The sequence below is a fragment of the Sceloporus undulatus genome, chromosome 2 (genome assembly GCF_019175285.1).
Source record: "Sceloporus undulatus isolate JIND9_A2432 ecotype Alabama chromosome 2, SceUnd_v1.1, whole genome shotgun sequence".
Classification (NCBI taxonomy): Eukaryota; Metazoa; Chordata; class Lepidosauria; order Squamata; family Phrynosomatidae; genus Sceloporus; species Sceloporus undulatus.
In genome coordinates, this window is record NC_056523.1 from 240,143,616 (window position 1) to 240,167,346 (window position 23,731).

The 23,731-nt window shown below is 39.8% G+C and overlaps 1 protein-coding gene across 3 annotated transcripts in view; it reads right to left on the reverse strand.

The window, feature by feature from the left end:
• RIC1 (RIC1 homolog, RAB6A GEF complex partner 1) overlaps window positions 1-23,731 on the reverse strand; it is a 70,881-nt gene that overhangs the window by 2,308 nt on the left and 44,842 nt on the right. For 2 of the 3 annotated variants that reach the window (XM_042449297.1, XM_042449296.1), the window contains exons 11-25: window positions 22,818-22,970; window positions 22,355-22,552; window positions 18,211-18,249; window positions 17,610-17,720; window positions 16,338-16,427; window positions 15,454-15,614; window positions 14,548-14,686; window positions 12,578-12,694; window positions 11,305-12,033; window positions 9,952-10,110; window positions 7,533-7,669; window positions 6,996-7,282; window positions 3,344-3,538; window positions 534-711; window positions 232-420 (exon numbers count right to left, since the gene is read on the reverse strand). In XM_042449297.1, coding sequence (XP_042305231.1) covers window positions 232-420; window positions 534-711; window positions 3,344-3,538; window positions 6,996-7,282; window positions 7,533-7,669; window positions 9,952-10,110; window positions 11,305-12,033; window positions 12,578-12,694; window positions 14,548-14,686; window positions 15,454-15,614; window positions 16,338-16,427; window positions 17,610-17,720; window positions 18,211-18,249; window positions 22,355-22,552; window positions 22,818-22,970 — 2,882 coding nt within the window. The remainder of the gene's footprint in view (window positions 1-231; window positions 421-533; window positions 712-3,343; window positions 3,539-6,995; window positions 7,283-7,532; window positions 7,670-9,951; window positions 10,111-11,304; window positions 12,034-12,577; window positions 12,695-14,547; window positions 14,687-15,453; window positions 15,615-16,337; window positions 16,428-17,609; window positions 17,721-18,210; window positions 18,250-22,354; window positions 22,553-22,817; window positions 22,971-23,731) is intronic. The other variant, XM_042449298.1, reaches the window with a different exon arrangement.

The following is a 23,731-nucleotide window of genomic DNA, read 5'->3' on the forward strand; positions in this document are numbered from 1 at the left end:
AAACAGGAAAAACCTAAGGTATAACAACTGTTAGTAAAGGTCTCCAAATATCCCTCATAAGACTTTAATATTCTAGGCACTGTATTTCAACTGCCTAATCTGAGGAGTTACAAATTAAATTGCTAATTGTAATAATTAATTTACAGTCCATATTAAGCACTATGCTGAAAGACATGCAGATTTAGTTGTCAGACAGACAACTGGAAATTATTGTAACACTACAAAACTTACCAGTCTGTTGAAGCCCATCTATCTACTGCCTGCAATCCTGTTTTGATATTCTGCAATATCTCTCCATCAACCTCTGAAGACTGCATGAGGCTAAAGACCTGGCTGATCACTGATGATTCTCGGAGAATAAGGCCTATAATAATGCACCAATCCAGACATCCTGCTTCCATAAAAATATGAAGCAAATACCTACAGGAAAAAAGCAGTTTCAAAAAGAAACCTTGACTATTGCATATGACATTCTAGGAATGGTTGAAGGGACGTCTCAGATACTTATCCCTCAAAACATCAGCATGACTTACCGCAGCTGAACCTGTGATTTATGTGGCCCTTTACTGGCCAGCTCCAAGGAGATATGTTCCAACTCTGATTGTGTTAAACTCAATGTGGAGAAATTTTCATCCACCATAGTCCAGTCTCCATCCACTATAGAACTTGTTTCTGTCAAGTCTGTGGCTGAACCAATACTGCATTCATCACCTGTCAATGTAAAGTAAATACAGTAGTATAAAAAAGTATTGATCACATTTTTACAGCACATACATTTTAATAAGATTCTAATAAGAAAACTAGCTTAGCAGTTTTCAGTTCCTTTCTTCAATTAAATCAAGAACTGGCACAAAACATCCCTGAAAGAAAATGTTCCTGTCATTACCAAACTCAAGTGCAGCATTCGATATTTTGGAGAAGTGTTGAGAAACAACCATTTTCTCCAGCCAGCAGAACCAAAGGTCAGGATAGCTGGTACTGTATTCCAGCAACCTCTGGATGGTCACAGGTTTTAAAAGTGTGCTGATGGTTGCAGTGTGACAGCAAGGCCCAGCAGGCATGTCCAGTGTCTCAGGTGAATGGAATGAAGACCATAGAACAGGTGTGAGGATCATGTTGTTTCACAGATGCTGGACTCCACATATCAGCAGCCCTATCTAGTACAGGCATTGGTGAGAAATGTTGGGATTTCCATTCCAATACAGCATTGTGTGATTTCCACCCCTACTCTCGAAAATATCCTAGAAACCTTGATATCATGCAGAAATTTTTTGACAGTAAGGCTGAGGTTGTTTGGCCCATAGGTTCACAAGACCATTGCCTTTCAACTCTAGAAGCATTAAGACAAGTAGAACAGCACAAAAGGAGAACAGCAACACATTCAAGTGGAACTCAAGATCCCAATGTGGCTATTTTAGGATCTCACCATCAATCTAGACTTTTAATCCAGCTAAGAATATGTTGAGTGTTTCCTGTGGAGTCAGTGTGGTCTAATGGTTTGAGTGCTGGACTACATCCATGAAGACTAGGGTTAGAACAGAAACTCCCTGGGCGCCTGTGGGCAAGTCACCTTCTCTTTGCCTCAGAGGAAGGCAAAGGCAAAAATACTCTGGACAAATGTTGCCAACAAACCCAGGGATAGGTTCGCCATAAGTCAGAAACTATTTGAAGACACACAATAATTCCCTCTGGAACCAGGCATTTGAAATTATTTCTAGAAGACAATGTGTTATTTCTTCTGTTACTCTACAGAAATACAGTTCACAGTGGTATTTTAGTATTTTGTCTTTGACATTTTAATTTTCACTATGTTTGTGTTTGGGGTTTTTTTCTGGGTGGTGGTGGTGGTGGTGATTTAACTAGATTTTACTGTATGTATGTATGTAAGCCTGAAGGCTTCAGCTATACTCAGTCTCGCAAGCTGGATAAATAAAATACGTGTGTATCCATGTTACATGTTATAGCTACACCTGTAAGCTGATGAACATTTACATTTACATCTTAGTGCAGTCTCAATAAAAATAAACCAAATGACACTGAATGACAAGGATCTCTTCAATGTGTTCATATATAATTCATTCAGTGCTTGCAAGACCAAATGAAATCCTCAATGTGGGGGGAGGACTTCCTTAAAAGGAGATGCAGTGAAATAACTAAGTGTTGAGACATATATATTTTTGAAACCACACGAGAATAATCATTTTTAGGTAACTCATGTATCCTCCACTGTCATTCAAACATTCAGCTGAGCAAAGGTTAATTTAAGTGAACACTTTTTCTTAGCACTTTTCTCAATCTCTTCTTTTGTGGCTTAAAGACATTGCTGCCCCTTTTACTTCCAGTGAACAACAAATCCTATCAAATTATAATTTTGAGATTTAAAGCTGAGATTTAATTGTGCAGATTGGAAACATTTATGTAAAAGGTATTTATACTTGTAAAATGTATAGTGAGCTTGGTATCCACTGGGACTTGACTCCAGGACCTACCATGGATACCAAACTCCATGGATGGTCAAGTCCCATTATACACAGCGGGAAAGTAAAATGGTGTCTCTTATATAAAATGTTAAAATGAAACTTTGCTTTTCAAAATTTATATATTTTAAAAAACATTTTCAAGCTGTGGGTGGTTGAATCTGTGAATATGGAGGGCAACTGTATAACCTAAGTACAGATTTTGTTTGGATAATGTTGTTAAGTGCTAGTGAAAAATGATGGAAAACCAGGATTCAGGAAAGATACATAAGTCGAGGCTGAAGGATGGGGACTGGAGGACATGCAGCAAGCTGGGATCTCTTCTTTACGTTTAATGTTGCACTAGTGGACAACTGTCGCATGATAGGAGGGTCTTCCCTCCCTTCTCTCTTCACTCCTCCACCCCACCTGGAAACCTGCTTTGGCCATTTTGAGGAGTTGCTGACCACTGAAAAACGTAACTTCCTCAGTGGAAAAATAATACTGGATTACATCTGCTGTTAAGTGAAAATGCTAAGTGAAAAGTCTTGCCCTTTTCTTTACCAGACACCCTCTAATTTCAAAGCAGCTAACCACAGTATCTCATATTATTTTTGAGAGGATTTTCAGTTAACATGAGAGCTATAGCTTATTTTCTTATGAAAAATTAAGAATGCGGTGACTGTTAGCTTCTCTGTTACCAACCACTTGATTGTCTGTAGTACAGTGGTAACCATGCAGATTTCTAGATTGTTCTGAGAAGGACATTATTAATCTTTCATTAAGGAAACTATAAGCTTAGTAAGATGGCATCTTTTGGGGAGGTAACATATGAAACTTAACCACACACAAAGATGATGACTAAAGAAAGCCAAGAAACCACACACCTTTATTTAACAAAGGTGAGAGGAATGCTTCTTGCATGTGAGGTCCATGGGATGATGCTGCATCCATCTCTCTTTGGGAAGAACTAATGGAACCAAGCCAGCTATGACTTCTTGGCACATCTGCAATGCCTGTAGTCATTTCCATGTTCAAAAAGCTGTCAGCAGATTGTGATTTCAAAAGCTGCTCACCTATTACTGGATGTGAAAGCACAAGAAGAGTTTACAGATCAAATAACCAGGAAACGCCATGCATAACTCAGCATACATTGAGTCCAAAGGAACTTGAATCAAACCATATTAATTTTTTTGAAAAATATTTTTATTAGAACAATTGATACATATTTACTGTATATAAAAGCCAACCAATCTCCCCAAAGCAATAACAAATATCACTAGATAGAAAAAGAAAATTATAATTTATCACTTTATCTAAATGTGTCTTTGTTATTAAATTCAATCTAGTTCATCTAAATTTAACTATATACTTCTCATCTAACTTTCTTGAGTATCTAATCTCTTTTAGTGATCTCCATAATAGTACAAACACGTCACTATGGTAACTTCAGAGTTCTTTCTACTGTTATTTTTATCTGTCTCATCTAATTAATCCCATATTTCTATGTGTTTGTCCAGTTTTGGATATGTTCCCACCCATTTGATGTTCTGTAGGCTTAAGACACTTGGGTTTCCAGTAGTCCTTAACAAGAGTCCAATCTACCTCAACTTTTCTTGAGGATTTATCTTTCAACAAATGAATGGGTGATTCTATCCATTTTTATTATATCTGCCAGTTTCAAAAACCACTCTTCCATTATTGGTAAAAGTTTTTCCATTTTTATTTTATTTTATTTTAAATTTAATTTAATTTTGCATGTTGAATTCTTGCTGCAGCTATCATGTATAGCAATGGTTCCCAAATTTAGTCTTCCGGATGTTTTGGACTTCAGGTCCCAGAATTCCTGACTGCTGGCCAAGCTGGCTGGGACTTCTGGGAGTTGACGTCCAAAACACCTGGAGGATCAATGAATGGGAACCACTGATGTATAGGATCACTCTTCAATTTTCCCTTTCAAAAATTTTTTCCAGCCCTAAAGTTCTGGATACATTGGAAACACTTTTCCTATTTATGATAGGTTTATGAATTTCTTTCCATTACTCTTTAGCTTTGGGGAATTTCCACCATATATGGAAGAAATTTCCTATTTTTCTTGACATTTGCAACATTCATTCTTTCTCCTTCTATACATCTTATCAAGCTTATTAGTTGTGAGGTACCAACAATGAAACATCTTGCAATAATTTTCTATTCTGTCTTGACATAGTGTGAATTTGTTGGTTTTTTTCCCAAGACTTCTCCCAGCTTTCTAGTTTTATTTCACTTCCACTATTTTCAGCCCATTTTATCATATTTAACAACAGATCAAAAGGAGAGGCTTCCGGCCACTTCAGGGATGTGGTGTGCAGATGACACACAGCCCCAGAGCGGCTGGAAGCCCTTCTGAGACCACTTAAGGCAGCCTGAAGCCACAGGCAAAAGGACCAGATTTAATCCACTCCTGCCAGTGGCCTGTTTGGGGCTCCTGCAGCAGCCTGCTCTGAGACAGGCTGTGCAGTCACTGTGGTCCCAGGCTGATCGGGGCCTGATCGCGGCTGGAGTAGCCACAGGCCGCTCCTAGCCACTCATCTGTTTCACCTCATAGTCTCTTTCATTGTTTCCCTTTTTAGTTCTTGCTCTAATAAATATTTGTAACAATTTGCCGTTTTATGTCTTCCTTTACTCCACAATATGTTCTCTATTTTCATTTTCTTCTTTTTCAAAGTCTTCTAATTTCAAGACCATTTTGAATCTAACCAATTACAATTTATCTATTATGCTAATTTAGTATTGGAATACAACTGGAGACCATGGTTGGAAACTCCCTGGGTTTAGGCAAGTCACATTCTCTCAGCCTCAGAGGAAGGCAATGACAAACCCTCCGTGAGGGTTCTCTGTGTCCCCTTCCTGCTCCAACATTAGCTGGATGGGACCCCTTGAGACCTCCTTACCTATCTATTAAACTCACTGGCACTGCCCATTGATTTGAATCCTCCCTCTTTAGCAATGCAACAGGACTTTGCTGGTATTTCCCTTGCAGAGACATTTCCCTCCCTTTCCCAATCATGGGGAAGAGCTAGGCCAAGCCAAGGCACGTGAAAAGGGAGTGTGAGAGACACAGAGTACTTTTCAAGGAAAGAGTTTTATTCTAAGTAAGAAATCTTCACAGCAACAGGGTATCTCTTTATGTGAAAAACCATCTTTGGACACAGATTAGAAATTACAAATTACAGACAGATTTTCCACCAAATCAGGATATTTACTTGATAACTTGATTCCAAGTGATTAAGCAGAATATAAATATTATTATTATTATTATTATTATTATTATTATTATTATTATTATTATTAACCTGCCATAGCTAGCTAATACATTTTCCTAATCTATTCATAGATAAAATGTTCCAAGAGTAGCTGGGAGTCTGGAATCCTTATCCAGCCCAGCCTTGACCCCGTCCCCCCAAGCTTCCAATGTCAGAGCTCACCTCATGGTCTGATTAGAGAGAGCGAGAGACAAAGGACCCTCTGTGGTGCTTCAAGCTTTTAATAACTTCTGCTAAGAGGCATCTCAAAGGCTCACACTTTTGCCCAACTACCCATCTCACTGGCAATTGCTAACTCCTCACCTGTGACACTGAATCTCATTAAAATGCAACTGTACCTCCTTCCCCATATAACCCTTTGTTATCTGAGAAGGCGGCTCTGACAATGGGAGGACTCCACATTATCACACCCTCTTTGAATAAACCTTACCAAGAAAATCCAATGATAGGATCGTCTTAGCATTGCCATAAGTCAGAAGTGACTTGAAGGTACACAACAACAAAATCTTTGCTATTACTATTAATTTTATTTACACCAACCTTCCCAGCCAAAAAACTGCTTTTTAATTTATGTATATGAACAAGGCTATATATGGCACAGCTCACATACCCCATGAAGAAACTAGGCACATTCATTTCTTTCCTCTACAGCACATTTTAAATATGGAATACTCATCAGCCATGTATTACTTTTTCCCCCAATGACTACTTATTACATGTTAAAATTAGTTCCTGAACACATAAAACAAATTCTTTATAGCCCATCCTGTTAGTACAAATGAAATGTATAAGATACTCAGCATGGTGTACTGGTTTGAGTGTCGGACTATGACTCTGGAGACCAGGGTTCAAATATTGACTCAGCCATGGAAACTTGCTGGGTGACCTTAGGCAAGTCACACTCTCTCAACCTCAGGGGAAGGCCATGACCCCCCCCCCCCCGAACAAATCTTGCTAAGAAAACCCCATAAGAGTTTCGTCCCAGGACTGTCACATGTCAGAAATGATTTGAAGGCACACAACAACAAAAATAATCATGTGTAAAGTAATTATTTAATTGTCGGGTAAGACATGCAAATTGGCCTCTAAAAGGCATCTGATTTTTGTATTTATTACAATCACAGAGGTAGCAAGTTGTGCAATCAACTTGGAGATACATTTCTGTCCCTTCCCAATTTCTGTCAGGCCTACAACTATCTCACTTCTTACCGACTTAAGCAAGATAATACAGTACCTGTTCTATACTTTCCATTTTTGAGAGGTGAATTTATGGAGCAAACTGGAATAATTGGAAATGGCCAGAGGAAGTCATTGTGCAGTTTCTTCAAAGCAATTACAAAATCATCTACCCGGGCAGCTCTGGTGCGCTCCTTACACAACCAGCCTATCAACTCAAAGCCCAGCTGCGCAGCAAAGCAACCAAGGTCTTTAAGCCTGATTTCTTCTAACAGACGCCGAGCATGTCTCCAGAGCATCATATCAATGTACATATGCTCAGCACAGTCACTTTCCTTACTCCACCTATGGAGAATTAAAAGAAAAAGGTATTGAAAAATTAATTTGGTCATAGCCAAATTAATTTAAGATTGATTTCTGTTGCCTTAACATCTAAGAATAATGTTGAACCACTATAGGTTTCTGACAACAACAAAAAAATGGCATGTGATATAACAATGCTCAAACATGAACAAGAAGAAACTAAGTCCTGTTCCAGAGATACGGAGAATACAATATAGCATAATAAAGTGGAGAAACTACAGTATCAAATTACCTTTTGCCAGATGGACCAGACGGCATGCTCAATGTTTTTTGCAAGTTAAATTTGCCTGCTGGAATACCGTCTCCTGACTGGGACAAACTAATGCTGCGATGTCTAAAGAATTCAAAGCCACCACTTGAACTAGGTTCCTACACAGAAGAAAGTAACAAGAAAGTTGATACACAACTATGAAGGAAATATAGTTCAGCACATACTATTATTGTCTTTACCTATGTTTCCCTAGTCACCTTCTGGAAACATAGGCAATAAATGCTTCATGGATTATTACTTCAGTGAGGCAGTATGCAGGTCAATGTTCAATGAAAATGCATTGCAAAAACTGGAAGTCTAAGTCAATAAAGTAAAGCATTATAGAAAGTAGTGAAGGAAGTGTGATGTCTGCTGGTACCTTACATCACAGGAAGAAAGCGCTGAACATGTCTACTTGGCAAGGCAGGACATAAAAACCTGATACAGTGGTCCCTTCCCTTACACGGGGGATCCATTCCAGACCCTCCCCCCTGTGTAAGAGAAATTCCACGTATGCTTGATCCCCATTAAAGCCAAAGGGGCTCGTGCCCATGGCAATACAGCAACACAGCAATGGGCGTGCACCCCATTAATCTTTCCAGGGCACAGCCCTGCTTCTTCTGGCGCAGCTTCCAGCATATGCTGCATATGACACAGGCACTCTCTATTAGAAAAGGGGAGTCTACAAAAATAATCAAAACATATGACTCCTCGTTATCCCAAATGGTTGTGGATTGCTCCTCCGCACACTCCAAAGAATACATACTAAATGACCTTACAAACTCAAAACATTCAGCTTTCCCACTCACTTGACTTATATGCATGCTATGATTCAATTTAGTCTTTATGATTTATAGAAAAGGGGGCACTACTACACAGAAATATAATTCATGCTCTTCAATTTCAAGGAAAAGAAGACACCCAGATCAAAACTTCCTTCAGTTAAAGGGAATCAATTCAGGCTCTTACAGGCTTACTTGGACATTTTAGATTATATTTCTTGACATTGTTCTTGGCTGCACAGGCCAAAATGCCAGTTTCTGCCTACCATTCTGGCACCATTTTGTTCAGACAACGCACATCTCAAACACCAGTACTGGTGTAAGCAGTCCTGATGATGTCTGCTGCACCCCGCAACAGAACAAGGGCTTAACAGGGATAAAATGATTTTTGAAAACTTACTAACTTAGGGGAAGATCTGGAGTCCTCTATTTCCATGTGCGACCATCACTGGGCACTTCATTCTGACCTCAGAAGTGAGTGGCCCACAGCAACAGTGGATGTCCATGCAGACAGCCACCACAATGTGGAAACAGAGGCCAAAGTAACAGGGGCAAAATGGGGCAGCTGTGGGGCCAGGATATTCAGGGCTGCCTCTGGAGTATCCTGGCCAGTGCAGATAACGACTATATGACATCAAAGCAGGGATGCTGAAGTATGGACTGTACTTTTAACTGAAGTATCCAAACTGATATTTCTCTAGTCTAAATACATGGACTGAAATACAGTTATCTATTGGACTGTGCATTTTGTTGAATTTTGTAATATAGTTCTGGACCCCAACAAATTGTTTGGGGCAAAACACATACAATAACATACAATGATTTTTTAAAAGCAGCAAATGGGATATAATTGACTTATACAACACATGGGAAAATGATACAGCCTAGAAACAGACTGATCTGTCCAGCCTCAGAAAGTAGTGAAGTTATTCTACAGCAGTGGTTTCAACCGTTTCTATGCCCCACACCCTAGAAAATGTTTGGTTAATGTTTGCACAATCAACAAAACTAATATCATATTTGAAGATGAAGAAGTCTAATTTCTGATTTTTAAACCTCAAATTGAAGTACATACCATACTGCAGGTGAAAAAAACCAACTTACAAATAAAAGCTTTAACTCTGTGTCTAAAATGCCAATTCAGAAAAAAAAAAACCCTGTAAACTATTGCAAATTGTAAATTTTTATCCTTTTGAGCAAATAAATAATGAGACTACTATCTATGCACCACAACCACTTCCAACTGTATGATTCTAACCACCTCTCAAGGCACACTGGGAGCTGGATGAGTCATGAGTCATGACCCATCACTCAAGAACACAAACCACTCTGATGTATCCTCTGAAATTACATCTTGCATCCCTTGGGATGCAGGCACCCCATGTTAGGAACCTCTTTTCTATAGTCTCTCATACTGTGCTCACTTATAACTTATTTATATCTTTACGTATTGTATCCATACATTGACTGACAATAAAGTCTAAGAAGTTATAGTACAAAAATTGTAGTTGTATAAAACTGTATGTAAAATGTTGTGCAATTGTACACTGGTGTACAATTTTCAGTTATATATGAAACTACTTCTTAATTATCTATAGCAGATCAGCCATTTAACAAACCTGAGTAGTTGGTGTAGGAGGAGGTGTCTCTGATTCTCCAGAGCCAATGGCTTTCAGAAATCTGATCATGTGCCGACAAAGATCCCACTTCCCTTGCTCCAAAGCAGTGTTGAATAGCAAAGTTGCATGCTGCCTGCTAACTGCTGGAACCTCCATGTTCTAGAAGCAACATAAAGGGACTTTTAGAAAGATGCCAGAAATTAGTTGATGTATTTCTCAAATACAGTGGGACCTGCCATATGAGTCTTGGTGGTGCAGTGGTTAAATGCCTGTACTCCAGCCAATCACTCACAAACCATAAGGTTAAGAGTTCAATACCAGCAAAAGGGCTCAAGCTCGACTCAGGCTTGAACCCTTCTGAGGTAGCTAAAATGAATACCCAGAATGTTGGGGGCAGTTAGCTTACACTTTGTAAACCGCTTAAGGAGTGCTTAAGTGCACTGATAAGCAGTACAGAAATGCCTTTGCTATTGCTATCTGATGGCTAGCCATCAACAGATTAGAGCTCCCGTGGATTGCCCCATTCCATATTAGTCAACGGTGCCACATACCCATGAGCATGTACATGTCACCAACTAATATGTTTTTTCCCCCATCTGTGGGGCCCTTGGAAACCCTCATGGATGGGAAGAGCCCACTGTAAAACTAATTTTGAAAAGATTTCAAAAAGTGAGAATGGACAAAAACATACTTGGCTCTCTCTTTACTGTGAGTTGTAACTTCCACAGCTCCATTAAAACATCCCACTGCTAACTGTCATTGCCCATATAACTGCACAGGGCTACTGACCTGGTGGATCATTTGTAAGAACAATGCTACTAATGGATCAGGAAAAGCTAAGTGAACAAAAGCAGCAAAGAAACAAAGTGAAACATGGAAAGAGAGGAGGTAAAAAGAGTTCTGTCTCTGGTAAAGACAAGGGGAATAACTGAGTGGGGAAAGGACTGGTAGCATCCATTTTTGAGGGACAAAATCTAGGTCACATAAATCTCTGCAATCTTTGGCAAGAGGGCATGTTAACCCATCATCACAGGCCTCCTCACACCAGAATAAGAATAGTATTGCTGGTGATAGGAGTGTTCCCATTTCCATCTCTCAGAAATCGTTCTTTCACTCCTCCTATAATGAAAGCAGCTTTTATAAGAAAAGGTGAAGACATGTGGCCCTCTTGATCTGTTTTACTATCCAGCATAGCTGACTGATAACAATTATGGGGGCTGCAGTCCAAAAACATTTCTAGAAGGCCACAACTGCTCACCTCTGTCCTAGAGAAAATTAAAAAGTCAAATGTTTTCTTTTGTGTAACAAGCTTACCCCACCAAATTCCTTTTGGAACAAAATGAAAGCAATTACCTGCAGAATGATAAGGTAAGAAGCAGCTGTGTCTAAATCCTGGGCCATTAAACACTCTTCAAACAAGTCTTTTGGATTTCCAACAGCAGCAAAGAGATAATTCCACAGGGCATATTCAGTCTTCCTAGCACAATGAACAACTGTCTGCAGGAAGAGGGGGAACTCTGTAATGAATTTAGCCACAGTGGGAAGTAGAGGGTCGGGAATGGGATCCCGCGAGGTAGCTTCTTCTTCCAGCACTTCATGAAGCATCAGTTCTAGCACATGAGGAAAATATGGTAACGTGGCACAGGAGTGAGCCAAAAGTAGGGCTTGTTCGCCTAGATTCCTCACCAAAAGCTGGCGCAAAATGTGATGGAGGTAGATCTGAGATGTTCTCTCAACAATACAGAAAGGGAAGAGGAATTCTAAGTGTTCCATGGTGCTGCCATTAGCATATAAACAGTCATAGGGCACAGTGTCATTGACAGCACCAAGAACCAAGGCATCTTCAAACAGAACAGCCAATGGGTAAATGTTAATGTGGAAAGGCAGCATGATCCGTCTTGAGAGAAAGGAATGTGGTTTGCGGTGGTCCCTGGGGAACAAAGGAAGCCAGACTTTCATACCTGATCCACCACAGCTGAGCCACAGAGCCTCTAGTAAGTGTCGCTTCTGTTTATTAGAACGGCATGTAGTCCAAACATTTTCAACTGACTGGGCAAGAACAACTGGAGCACAAAATGGCAGCTAAAAATATAAACAGAACAAATTCATTGTAATGTTTCCTTCTATCTTTTCATACAAGTGGTTAAAATGAATCATAGAGAAGCCATATATCCATCACCACCTCTCTATTCCCCTCCATAAATGTGGTCATTACACATTTATTGGGGGGGGGGGGTTGGATGTATTCTCACAATACTTTTCTTATCACACTTCTGTTATCCCAAATATTTTCCTTACTGATATTAAATAACAATCTATTAACAGCATAACCCTTCTATTACTCTTCCCTTGATTGTTATGCTTGCTAATAAGTAATCTATGTTGGCTATATAAGGATAGAGGGTAAAGGCTACATTTGGTCAAGATCACACAATCACACAATCTATGATCTAAAGACAGCAAAATCCCAAGTTTAAGATTCTACAAAGAATCCTACAAAGATTCTCAGATGGTTTAATGCCTAGTTGTAATCATCATCTTAAACTAACACTTCTTAGTCATACTGCATATTACTACTACTTCTGAAAAGTAGAGAAAAGATAGTGTTATTTTCATGTCAACTCACAAGTTTCCTTTGGTTAGGACTACTTTCCTTTTCTCGTATCTGTGGTCCAGAACGATCCCTTTGTACCATAATTAACTGTCCTGCTAAGTTTAGCATAATGCTCTCTGCTTCACATGCCTACAAGAAAGAAAGAGATTTTTTTTCCCTACAATATCTATGCACACTCATCCAGACCATGGCTGATATTGGAAAAACAGAGCTGGCGTATCAGGAGCATGTTAAGCACATGGATTACAATTATTTTTTCCTAGTGGATTCATAAAGATATTAAACATCATGAAGTACAAGCTAAATCCCAAGGAGCTGCACACAATAACCTGCACAGAGAACAGCAATGCTCTTCCATTACCAGCTTTGGGAACCTACTCTCTGGAAAAGAAGATAAACCCTACAAAGCAATGACCTCCCTCCACTTGGGCACTTTGGGAACCTCAACCCTAATTCATTTAAGGAGAAATATACTAAGGGTAAAAGTGAGGCAAGTGCCAGGACCAAGGGGTGTTTCTGAGGGAAAAGAAAAGCCTCAGAGCATTGGCAGGAAAACCCCTGTGGTCACAGATACCATTTTACTATCTCCTGTATTTAATGGGACTTGAGCATCCACAGATTTTGGTATCCACAGAAGGTCCTGTAATCAAACCCCTGGGATACCAAGAGCCCACTGCAGTCAGTTTCTGTCACAACGCTAAGACTAAAACTAGAGTTAACCGGACCCAGAAAACCATCTTCATCTAAAAGCATCTACAGCTGACTGAGCCCGTGAGCACCCTTTCCTCAACAGGCAGGTCTGAAGGCAGTAAATAATTTTGCCAGTCTACCAGATCCAGCAAAGGTTTAAAATATGTATTAATTACGACACAGGCTTGGATGAACAATGCTTCCTGAAAACTCTAAGCTCCCCAAAGCACCTTGTTGTTTTTTTTAATTGCTAAAGGAAACTTAATTATTTTATTGGATGGCAATTCATTTCATGTGACCTATGTTTAATGTACTATTAGATAAAGGCTACTTAATGAAAATCCTGTTTTCACAAAAGACTGGCTGCTTCCCTGTTTTCACAAAAGACTGCTCTTTAGCATGATTATCTCTGCCTCTCTGCCTGGCCAGGTTTAGTAAGCAATAAATTTTACAGTCAGCCCTCGGTATCCTTGGGGGATTCCCTCCCCCCACATGGATACCAAAATCCGCAGATGCTCAAACCTGCATTGGCTCCAATGGCAGCATGGCCACACAGGACAAGGGGACTTCTTACCTGCCTCCCCACCAAAGGCTGGGAAGGCCACAGAATTCACTTTGTCTGTACAAAAACAGTGAACTGCCACGTTTGCCAGGGCAATGTCTGCTGGGCTGCCTCCTGGGCCACCTCTCCCACATTCTTGTCAGCCAATACTTGGAGAGAGCTGTCAATCACCTGAACTTCAGTTGGCCTGACTCCCTGGGTGATTGACAGCGCCCTCCAACCAGTGGCTAACAAGAATATGGGAGAGGCAGGCACAGAGGCAACCCACCAGGCAACTCCCTGGAAAATGTGGTGGCCCCCGAGTTCACTTTTTGTTTTGGCAGAGTGAATCCTGTGGTCTCTGAGCCTTTGGTGGGAAGACAGGTAAGAAGTCCTCTTGTCCCTAATGGTGGTGTGGCTATGTGGCCATGCTGTCATTGGGCCCAACACGAATTTGCCATCCGCAGATGCTTGAATCTGAGGATTGCAAGTCCATAAATACTGAGGGCTGACTATATTAACACTGTTAAATTTACAGGACGCACCACACAGAGGGCAATCATATGCCAGTGAAATATTCCATCTTAGAATGTAATCATACTATTCAATCTGCACAAACACTTTTAGCTTTTATTTCAAAGGCTTAAGTGAAATCACTGACCTATGGAACAGTGCTATAGCATTAGCAGTTTACACAGCAATGTCTGTAATTTAGTTCTCTGTAGGCTTAAAATGCTGTATCTTTACATACCTGCTGTGGCATTTTCAAGCTGATGCCTGTCTCTGTTCTCACAGAGGTCAAAGTAACAGAAACAACAAGGAAAGGATGAGGAATATAACGCGACATGGATACCTCCTGAAGAACCTGAATACTGGTAGTAGGGTTAGGACTGAAAGGTAAAGATAGTAATGAGGAACTGTTAGGGATATTTTCATAATAGCCATCTGTTCAATTTAGCGATCCTATAGCAACTTAATTTATCAATTTGTTAGCCTTCAGATAGTAATTTTCACATAATAAGCATTCCTTAGATGATCATTAGTACTAATGCTATAAATATTCTACACAATGTCTTCCTAGCAGAAAATAAGGAAACACAGGTTATCAATTATTAACCAAAATTTTGACATTTCTGTCTTCGCAGTAAAACTAAGAGAAAACAAAGTAATATATGTAAGGTCTGCTTTGTTGGGGACCCATCATTTGGGAACCAACACAGGTTAATGTCACATAATGACAGAAATCGCCACTAATACACATTGTTAACTGTGTTAACACAAGAGAAATAGCTATAAGTATTCAGTGTTAACTGTGGAGCTGTCTGTCTCCACATGCCAGTGGAGTGTACATTGCTGTTTTAACATATTTCTCCTCTACCACCAGCCTGTTATATGCTCCCAATATGTTCCCAAGAATTTGACAACTGTTGGGGCATGGGCAATACAGGAGGCAGCAAGAAAGGTCACATGCTACTGCACAAGTAGAAATTTGTTCATGTGGTTGTTTGCAGTGATCGTCTGAACTTGTAAAAGTTCCCATTTTGTAAGAAACTGCAGAAAAGAGGCTAAATTGTACACCCCTTCACTCTTTCACTTGTACACAGAAACTAAACACAATGAATAAAGTTATTAAACAACTGATCCATGCTATACTCACCCATCAGATTTTCTTGTAATACTATAAAGGCAAATAGAACAGTCAGCTCTAAACAAAATTACTATGTCCCTAAAGACGCTGAGTAATAATGTTTCCACCTGCACTTTGGTGATATGAGCAAATGCATTGTCCAGATTGGCTGTTCGCAAATATATTCTTAGCTGGGGGGAAAAAATTAAAATAAGAGAGTCAGTAATGAATATTATTAACTGAATTCTAGTGCTCATAAATACAGTATGTAGGAAAAACTGAATAAAACACTCAAACCACATCAACAAGAGAAATTTGCTGAGCAACCTATTTGATTTACAGCTAAGTGTGGTCTTTTAGATTCTTTTGAATTGCAATTCAGCAGAGCCAATGGTGATAAATATAGAGAATTATAGTTTCATTTTGCTGACTCTTAGCCTAGAGCTTTCCCAAACCGTTGGGTGCAAGAATGCTTTGCCTAAAACCTGATACCTCCTGAAAGCACTGATAGAGCATCAGAGGAAAGTAGATTGTAATCCATGAAAGCTCATCCTAAAATGAACCTGTTATAAGTATCAGAAGAAGTCTGCTTCCCCCTGCTGGCTTTGTTTGAAACACCATGAGACATTTTTAGTTCAATGCATTAATATTAGCCAGGACAAAAAAGACATACTGGTGATGAGATAAATAATTAAAATCCATAGTTTTTGGTGGCACTTGTGGACCCAGGCAGATTGCTTAGTGAAAGAAAATAATACATCTTAAATGGCTGGAATCTGAAGACATTGTTTACTACAGGGTAAAGGGTCTTAGGAGCCCTAGAATGTACACTGTAAATTCTGCCATAAAAAAGCCACAGGAATGCAATTTTAACCCCATGGTCACGGTCACTGTTTTAAAGATCCATGTCTTACCTCTTCTTGGCGATCATTTAAGTTATAACATGCAATAACAATGAAATCATTCCACCATGCTAAGCCACCAGTCACCGTCATATTTTGTTCCTATGAGTAAAAAAGGGCAGGAATAAATGAACTTTTAAAAAATCCAGCAATTAATCCATGAACAGTGACGAGACCCTGCAAGCCTTAGAGTCACTCATAAATTATTCTAATTACTATATTGTTATTTAACAAAAGGAAAGTTGAAATCTAAGCAAAATTTGTAAAATATGCATTAACTTAAAAAACCAAGGTCCTTTTATTATTTCTCTCACAGGTCTCTTTATATTTACATATAAAGAAGAAATGAATGACTGAAGTTGTTCATCTCACTCTAAAAGTGTTTAGTACCCCATAAATCCCCATAAAAAGGAGCCAAAATAATCAGTACAAAAACTTACTTATCAGACTACTTGTCCATCAAGGCTGCTACCGTCTATTTTACGGACACCAGCACTCCAGAAGCACAATCTAAGGATCTTTTATATCAACTATCTGATCCTTTTATTTGGAGGTGCCAGACCTCTGGCATGAAAACACATGGTCTGCCACCAAGTAAGCATTACTCTAACTTCACCACAACCACAGTAAGCAGAGAGTATGATGCTGCCTGGCAAAGAGTCAAATCAGGTCCATCTGTTTGGCCGTACAGCAAGAACATATTAGGGTTTCATTTTTTGTATATTGAATGGAGCCCACCTAAACTGCAAGCAGCTGCTTTAGGCAAAGAATATCTATTCAGCAGCTGATTGGCATGCAAGGAGGAAGATGCTTCCAGTCCCCTCCCACCAGCAAGCAAGAATGAAATGAGGAATTACAACAGGGGATTGCAGCCTCAATCACCGATGGGAGAAGAGACGGAAATGTCATCGCCCTTGCCCTCCATTTGGCAGCTGAACAGATTTCCTTCACCTGATGTGAAGCTGGGGGAACATCTACATAGTCTTACAGTAAGACTATCTAGTCTTACTGAATATGGAGCAGTTACAGATAAATAATTCCAAGTTATGAATATGTAACTGCAATACAGAATGCCAGCCAATATTATCATTACCACCACCACCACCATCATCATCATCATCATCATCATCATCACCACTTTTCTTTATACCCCACCTTTTCCCCAAAACTAGGACTCAGAATCAGTATACATCTAGGATGTTACCTTCTATCATATACATTCATTAAAAAAATTTTCAGACATTAATGTACTTTTTCCATCTTCTCTTAAGTATAACTACTCACCTGGGTAATGTTGCCAAACAGCTTCCACTTTTTGGAAAGCAAAGAATAATGTGCAAAACCAAACTTGCCAACTACGGCTACATTCTGCCCCATCTTATCGATGGCTGAAAACTGTTCATGCGGAAAAGAAGAAACAATACAACTTGTCAGAGTTTCTTAATAAAAAGTGTGAAGTATTAGGCTAGCATCTTCCCTGGTTTAATCCAAACAATGATGTCATGCACTTAGAGTGCAATATAAATATATGCCAGGATAATTAGTGTTTCCTACATCTGCACAAGCAATTTCATCACGAGCCTGAGCTACCCACTGCACATTGGCTTATTAGCTCCCTATGCATTAAATCATAAGTGAGCAAGAGGGCTTGGTGTATACTTGCAAAATGATTGGCTATACTAGGGACTGCATTTATACAATCTCTAAGAAAGTGCAATTCCCTTATGTTACAGCAGTGCCCACACATGATTCTTAGCTAATGTTCAGAAGTATTAAAGTTTTAAAATAACTTTCATTCTACTCTGTTTTCATTTCTATAAAATTTAAAGTTTACATTAAATGGAGTCTACAGTTGTAAGATATAAAAGTTTAAAAATCAACTTACCCTTATAGGCCAATTAATTTCTAAGTAGGTACTGTGAATCTTAAAAAAAAACAGCAAAAAGGCATTAATGAAATTATTAAACATTTCTATAATTCAAAGTCAGTGTCCCCCCTTTCTTTCAGGTTTTCCTGTATTCCATCCAATTTCAAATGCAAATATGTATTTCCAAACTATATGAAGATATTCTCTATGTGGCCCAATTCAGTCTCTAGAGTGATACTTCAGGGCTTCACTATGTGTCCTACCTACTAGAGTATCTTAAATTTCCTGCAATGGATATATGGGTTTTAAAGTACAATCAAATCAATATTTGTTATTTATTTCAAATATTTATATCCCGCCTTTCTTTGAGAACTATTGCCTGTAGAGTTCTACCTATAAGTTGTCTCATAAAATGTTTGAACATGGAATCATTTTATGTAAAAAAACAACCACACATTACATCAAAGTAAATATCTTTCAATGGGTAGAAACTGAAGCTGCAATACAGTATTATGATGCCTGAGATGTCAAATCAAAGCTCACAGAACTGACTAAATATCTTTTTCCAAGAGTGGAAGAGATCTGTCCTGCGATGAAGACACTCAATCTCAGAATCCCCCAACTGCAGCCATTATGGAAGCCTCCATGCTTTGTCTCTCAGTGTTACCATTTGAAGATCATCCTCATCCCTGCACTTCCATCCAACTGGCATTATTAGGCAAAAACAATTTAAAGTAGAAAACCGTTTGGATTGAGAAAGAGTAAACAAAGAATAAACCATGGCTGCTTCCTCCCTTGTGGCCTGCTGGAACAAGGGAGGAAGTTGAACATGAGTCAACAGTGCGATGCGGCAGCTAAAAAGGCCAATGCAATTTTAGGCTGCATCGATAAAAGTATAGTATCTAGATCAAGAGAAGTAATAGTGCCACTGTATTCTGCTCTGGTCAGGCCCCACCTGGAATATTGTGTCCATTCTGGGCACCACAATTCAAAAAGGACATTGAAAAACTGGAGCTTGTCCAGAGGGCGGACTAAAATGGTGAAAGGTCTGGAAACCTGCCCATGAGGAACGACTCAGGGAGCTGGGATGTTTAGCCTGGAGAAAGAAGGTTAAGAGGTGATATGATAGCCCTGTTTATATTTGAAAGGATGTCATATTGAGGAGGGAGCAAGCTTGTTTTTCTGCTGCTCCAGAGAACAGGACCAGGAACAATGGATGCAAGCTACAGGAAAAGAGATTCCACCTAACATTAGGAGGAACTTCCTGACAGTAAGGGCTGTTCGACAGTGGAACAAACTCCCTTGGAGTGTAGTGGAGTCTCCTTCCTTGGAGGTCTTTAAGCAGAGGCTAGATGGCATCTGCTGGGGATGCTTTGATTGGATTTCCTGCATGGCGGGGGGTTGGGCTGGATGACCCTTGCGGTCCTCTTCCACTCTATGGCCGGTTACGGACAGCCAAAATAAAGCTGCTTCGAGTCACAGTGGAGGTATGGTGGTTTCAATGACGGCATGCATCCTAAGAGTCCAGAAGCCACACCAAAGCCATGCTCAGTCCGTGGCTGGAGCGTGGCTTTGGTGCAACTCTGGACTCTTAGGATGCATGCATCATTGAACCACCATACCTCCACTGTGAGTCGAAGCAGCTTATTTTGGGCTGTCTGTAACAGGCCAATGATTCTATGGATAAGCGTGACAAGCAGAGAATGTTCTGATTATGCTTTACAAATCTGATAACGTCAATGATAGGTTTGCCCGGTATGTTTTGTAACAAGCAGCTGTTTGTTTACAACAACAAACTACAACAACAGCCGAAAATTAAAATAAGGATGGCGCAGTTTACATATACAAGTGTATCAAAATCATTACTTAGCAAAGGTGTTTCACTACTATAATAATATGCTAATATTTTATTACCCACACTCAGGTTCATTAACATATGTAATGCAGGCACAACTGACCTTTCTTAAATATAGATGTCACCCTCAGTGTCTGAGATTATGTGGTATAGTATGACATTTCTATACTGCTATCAGCTGTCAAAAGGAATTACCATATATACTTGTCTATAAGTAAAAAGAAATGTGCAAAAAATGGTCCAAAAACTTGGGTTGCATATGGGTCAATGTGGTACCTCAGCCTACTGCGGCACAACTTCTAGCCTTTAATAATGCCGGGTCATAAAAATGGTGGTGGCTCCTTTTGGACTTCCCTTCTGTTGTGGGGAGACCTGAGGGGTGGGAGCTTCTTTCAGGCTCTCAATACTGACTAAGCTCCAAGAGTTCAATCTGTGCCAGGATTGCCTGAAGGATGCAATGGGCCCCTTCCTCTTTTGCAGCTGTTTTGGGGATACACTGCAGGAAGAGTAAAGGCGATAGGTGTTTCTTCCAGGCTTTCTAGGCACAAACTAAGCTCTGAAAAACCAACAGTGTTGTCTGTGCTTAGAGAGCCTGAAGAAAGCAACATGCCCCCTCCTCTCTCTCTTTCTCTCCGGTGACTCTTTTGGTACTTCCCTGCCGTGTTGGGGAGACCAGAGAGAGTGAGTGATTCTTCCATGATTTCTTGGCATGGACTGAGCCCTGAGAATCCGGTTCTTATTCCATGCTGGGAACACCTGAAGAAAGCAACACACACCTTCTGCTCTGTCTCTGGTGGCAGAGGGATCAGGTGCTTCTTACAGGGTCTCTCAACACAGACTAAGCCCATAAATTCTCAGATGTTTGGAAACCAATAAGCCTTTTTGGCAAAAGCACTTTACTACAGGGGGGGAGCAGGACTGAATAGGCACCCTCTGCATCTTCAACCCTGCTTCTCACTGCCCATCTCTGGAAGGCGAGGAAGTTAAGAAGCCTTTGGAGCAACTTGGTGAAAGCTCTTTACTATAGGTGGGTTGCTCTCACCATAGTCCATCCCATGAGAACCTTAAAGAAACATCAGTCTCCTGTACTTTCTCCAGAGGCCTTTTGCAATCCTAGGAGGAAAAATGACAGCCATAGCAGCTTTTTGGCATTTCCCCAGCACAGCAGAGAAGTGATCTCTGTCTGTCACAGTGGGAAAACTTCATAGATTAAAGGAGCTCCGTTTTACCCTCGACATATCCACAGACCACATCAAAATCTACAATTTTGGCCCCCAAACCTGCCCTTGACTTACACATGAAGTCAACTTACACAGAAGTATACACAGTTTTTAGAATTTACATCAGTCCCAGAATACCTATTTATTTTGGTAATTAATGGCCCCATACAGACTGCCAAAATAAAGCTGCTTCAGGTCACTTTGGAGGTATGCTGTTTAAATGACACATGCATCTTAAGAGGCCAGAAGCTGCACCAAAGATTCCAGTCCTTAGGACTGGAACTGGCTTATGGCCTCTTAGGACGCATGTATCATTTAAACAGCATACCTCCAAAGTGATCTAAAGCAGCTTTATTTTGGCCTGTCTGTATGGGGCCTAATGTAACTGTCTAGCTAGATTTAATAACTGGATTGGTGCCACCTTGGCTTGAAAGTGCTGGTTTTTTGGCCTCTTATTCAAACCCCATTCTCCACTGAATAGGTAATGCCTTGGCAATATAAGAGTGGAGTGAGAGGAATTATTTAACTAGGAAAGATTGGAGAACGCATGCCCCCTTCAATGCCATTTTGTGGCCCTCAAAACCCTCAGCATCCCAAAATTTATTCTGCAAAACAACTGCTGCCAAATACCTCCTAGGAATCATAGGGAGCAATTTTGCTTCATTATGGCCCTCTAGGCCATTTTTAGGGCCAAAAGAGGCCTTTTATTCAAAAGGAAACAACTCAGAAAAATATTTTCAAATCACTGTGGAAAAAGGCCTGCCCCATGCCTATAATGACCTGTGGGGGAATAGAAAAATTGCTCATAGGCCCGCTAGGGTTGATGGGGGCATTTGGGGGAAACTGGGCATGGGATAGTTGGGATATGAGGTCCTCCCAATGTGACTCCCCAACCTGACAGCAGTCTACCCCTGCATTAGAGACAACTGTTTCCTGTTTCTTCCAGCTCCAACAAAATCACAAAAATCATGATGTGAATCTTGAAAAAGTCATTGAATCTCTCATCTAATTCTATTATACAGCAATATGCTGACAAGCACATAAAAATCAAAGATGGGATGAAATACAAACCAAGAAATAAAGTTACCTGTACAACATGCCAATGTCTGTGCCCTAATAAAGTGCTTAAACCCTGAGAATCTATGCTTCCATCTGAAAATTGGCCTCTGAGAGCCTTATGTTCAGAGTGTGCTGAGGAACATCTGGGATTCTGAGCCTGTATAGCATCTCCACAGTTCAAGTACAAGCGATCTTCTCCCTGAAGGAGGACCTGTTCCTGGTTGCTCTATGAATAAATGAATAAAATCAATACTTTGCAAATCATTAGGAAACAGTAAAAAAATCAATTAAAATGAAAGAAATCAAATTGAACTGCTAATGAAGCTTGTTTTTAAATGGTACCAGCTTTGTTTTTGACAGACTATTATCAGTGAGCTTGCATACCAATGTGAAAATAAAGAAAATATTTTGTGATCAAAATATTAGGACAAAATCTGTCCAAACAAATATTTTAAAAGGCCCAGAACTATAACAGATTTATAAATACTTACAATGCAAGGATTAACTGCGAGTGCACTTTTGATGAATTGAAACTGCAAAATACCACACCGCTGATACTCATTTTTACACTTGCTCTTTGTTACTGAATTGGCAGAGCTATTCGCATCAATTACCCATAAATGATAACCTTCTGATCCCCAACTCTAGAAAAAAATAAAATAAAAAGCATTCATTATTTATTTTAAATTCCTGAGCATATTACAATATAAACATTCTATACCAAATTGCTACTCAGTACAAACTATCTTATAACACTCTTAAAAATACATTATATTAGTATGAATGTGTAAAAAACAGTAGAACGAGATTTTCCTGCTGTATGGTCATCCTTTGTCTTTCCCCTTAACAACTGCCTCCAACTGTGACTCCAGTTGCCTAAGTTAACACATCAATAGGTGATGTGGAGCCATGGTGCTTCAAAAGCTTGCAACATGTATTTTATGCTTTTTGGCTCGCCCAATAAATGTGTAACTGATTTGTGGATTTGGAATGTTATTGCCCTTTGATACATGGCCAAATCCAGCTACCCCGATATGTTTTCTGGATGTAAAATATGTACTGCATTTTAGCCACATCAGGGAAAACCTAAAGAGAGGACCAATAAACTGGGACTTGACCATTACCTCCAACAAAGGTAAAACATTTTCTTAAAAACATTTGGACTAAATTTGGCATGTTTTATCAAAACAGCACCTAAAAATGGTTCTTAATGCAAAAACATGGGGGGGGGGGCTTCTTGAAACCCAGGGCTCTCTGTCTAACAAAGGAGCCTGTAGCTTTACAAAATACAGAGGCAACTTGGATCTGAAGAGAAGCATCTTTTTGTCTTGCTAATGGAACATGGTTTTTTATTATTTCCTGGAGTACCCAGATGACCAGAAGGAGGAGGGACTTGCCTGCATGA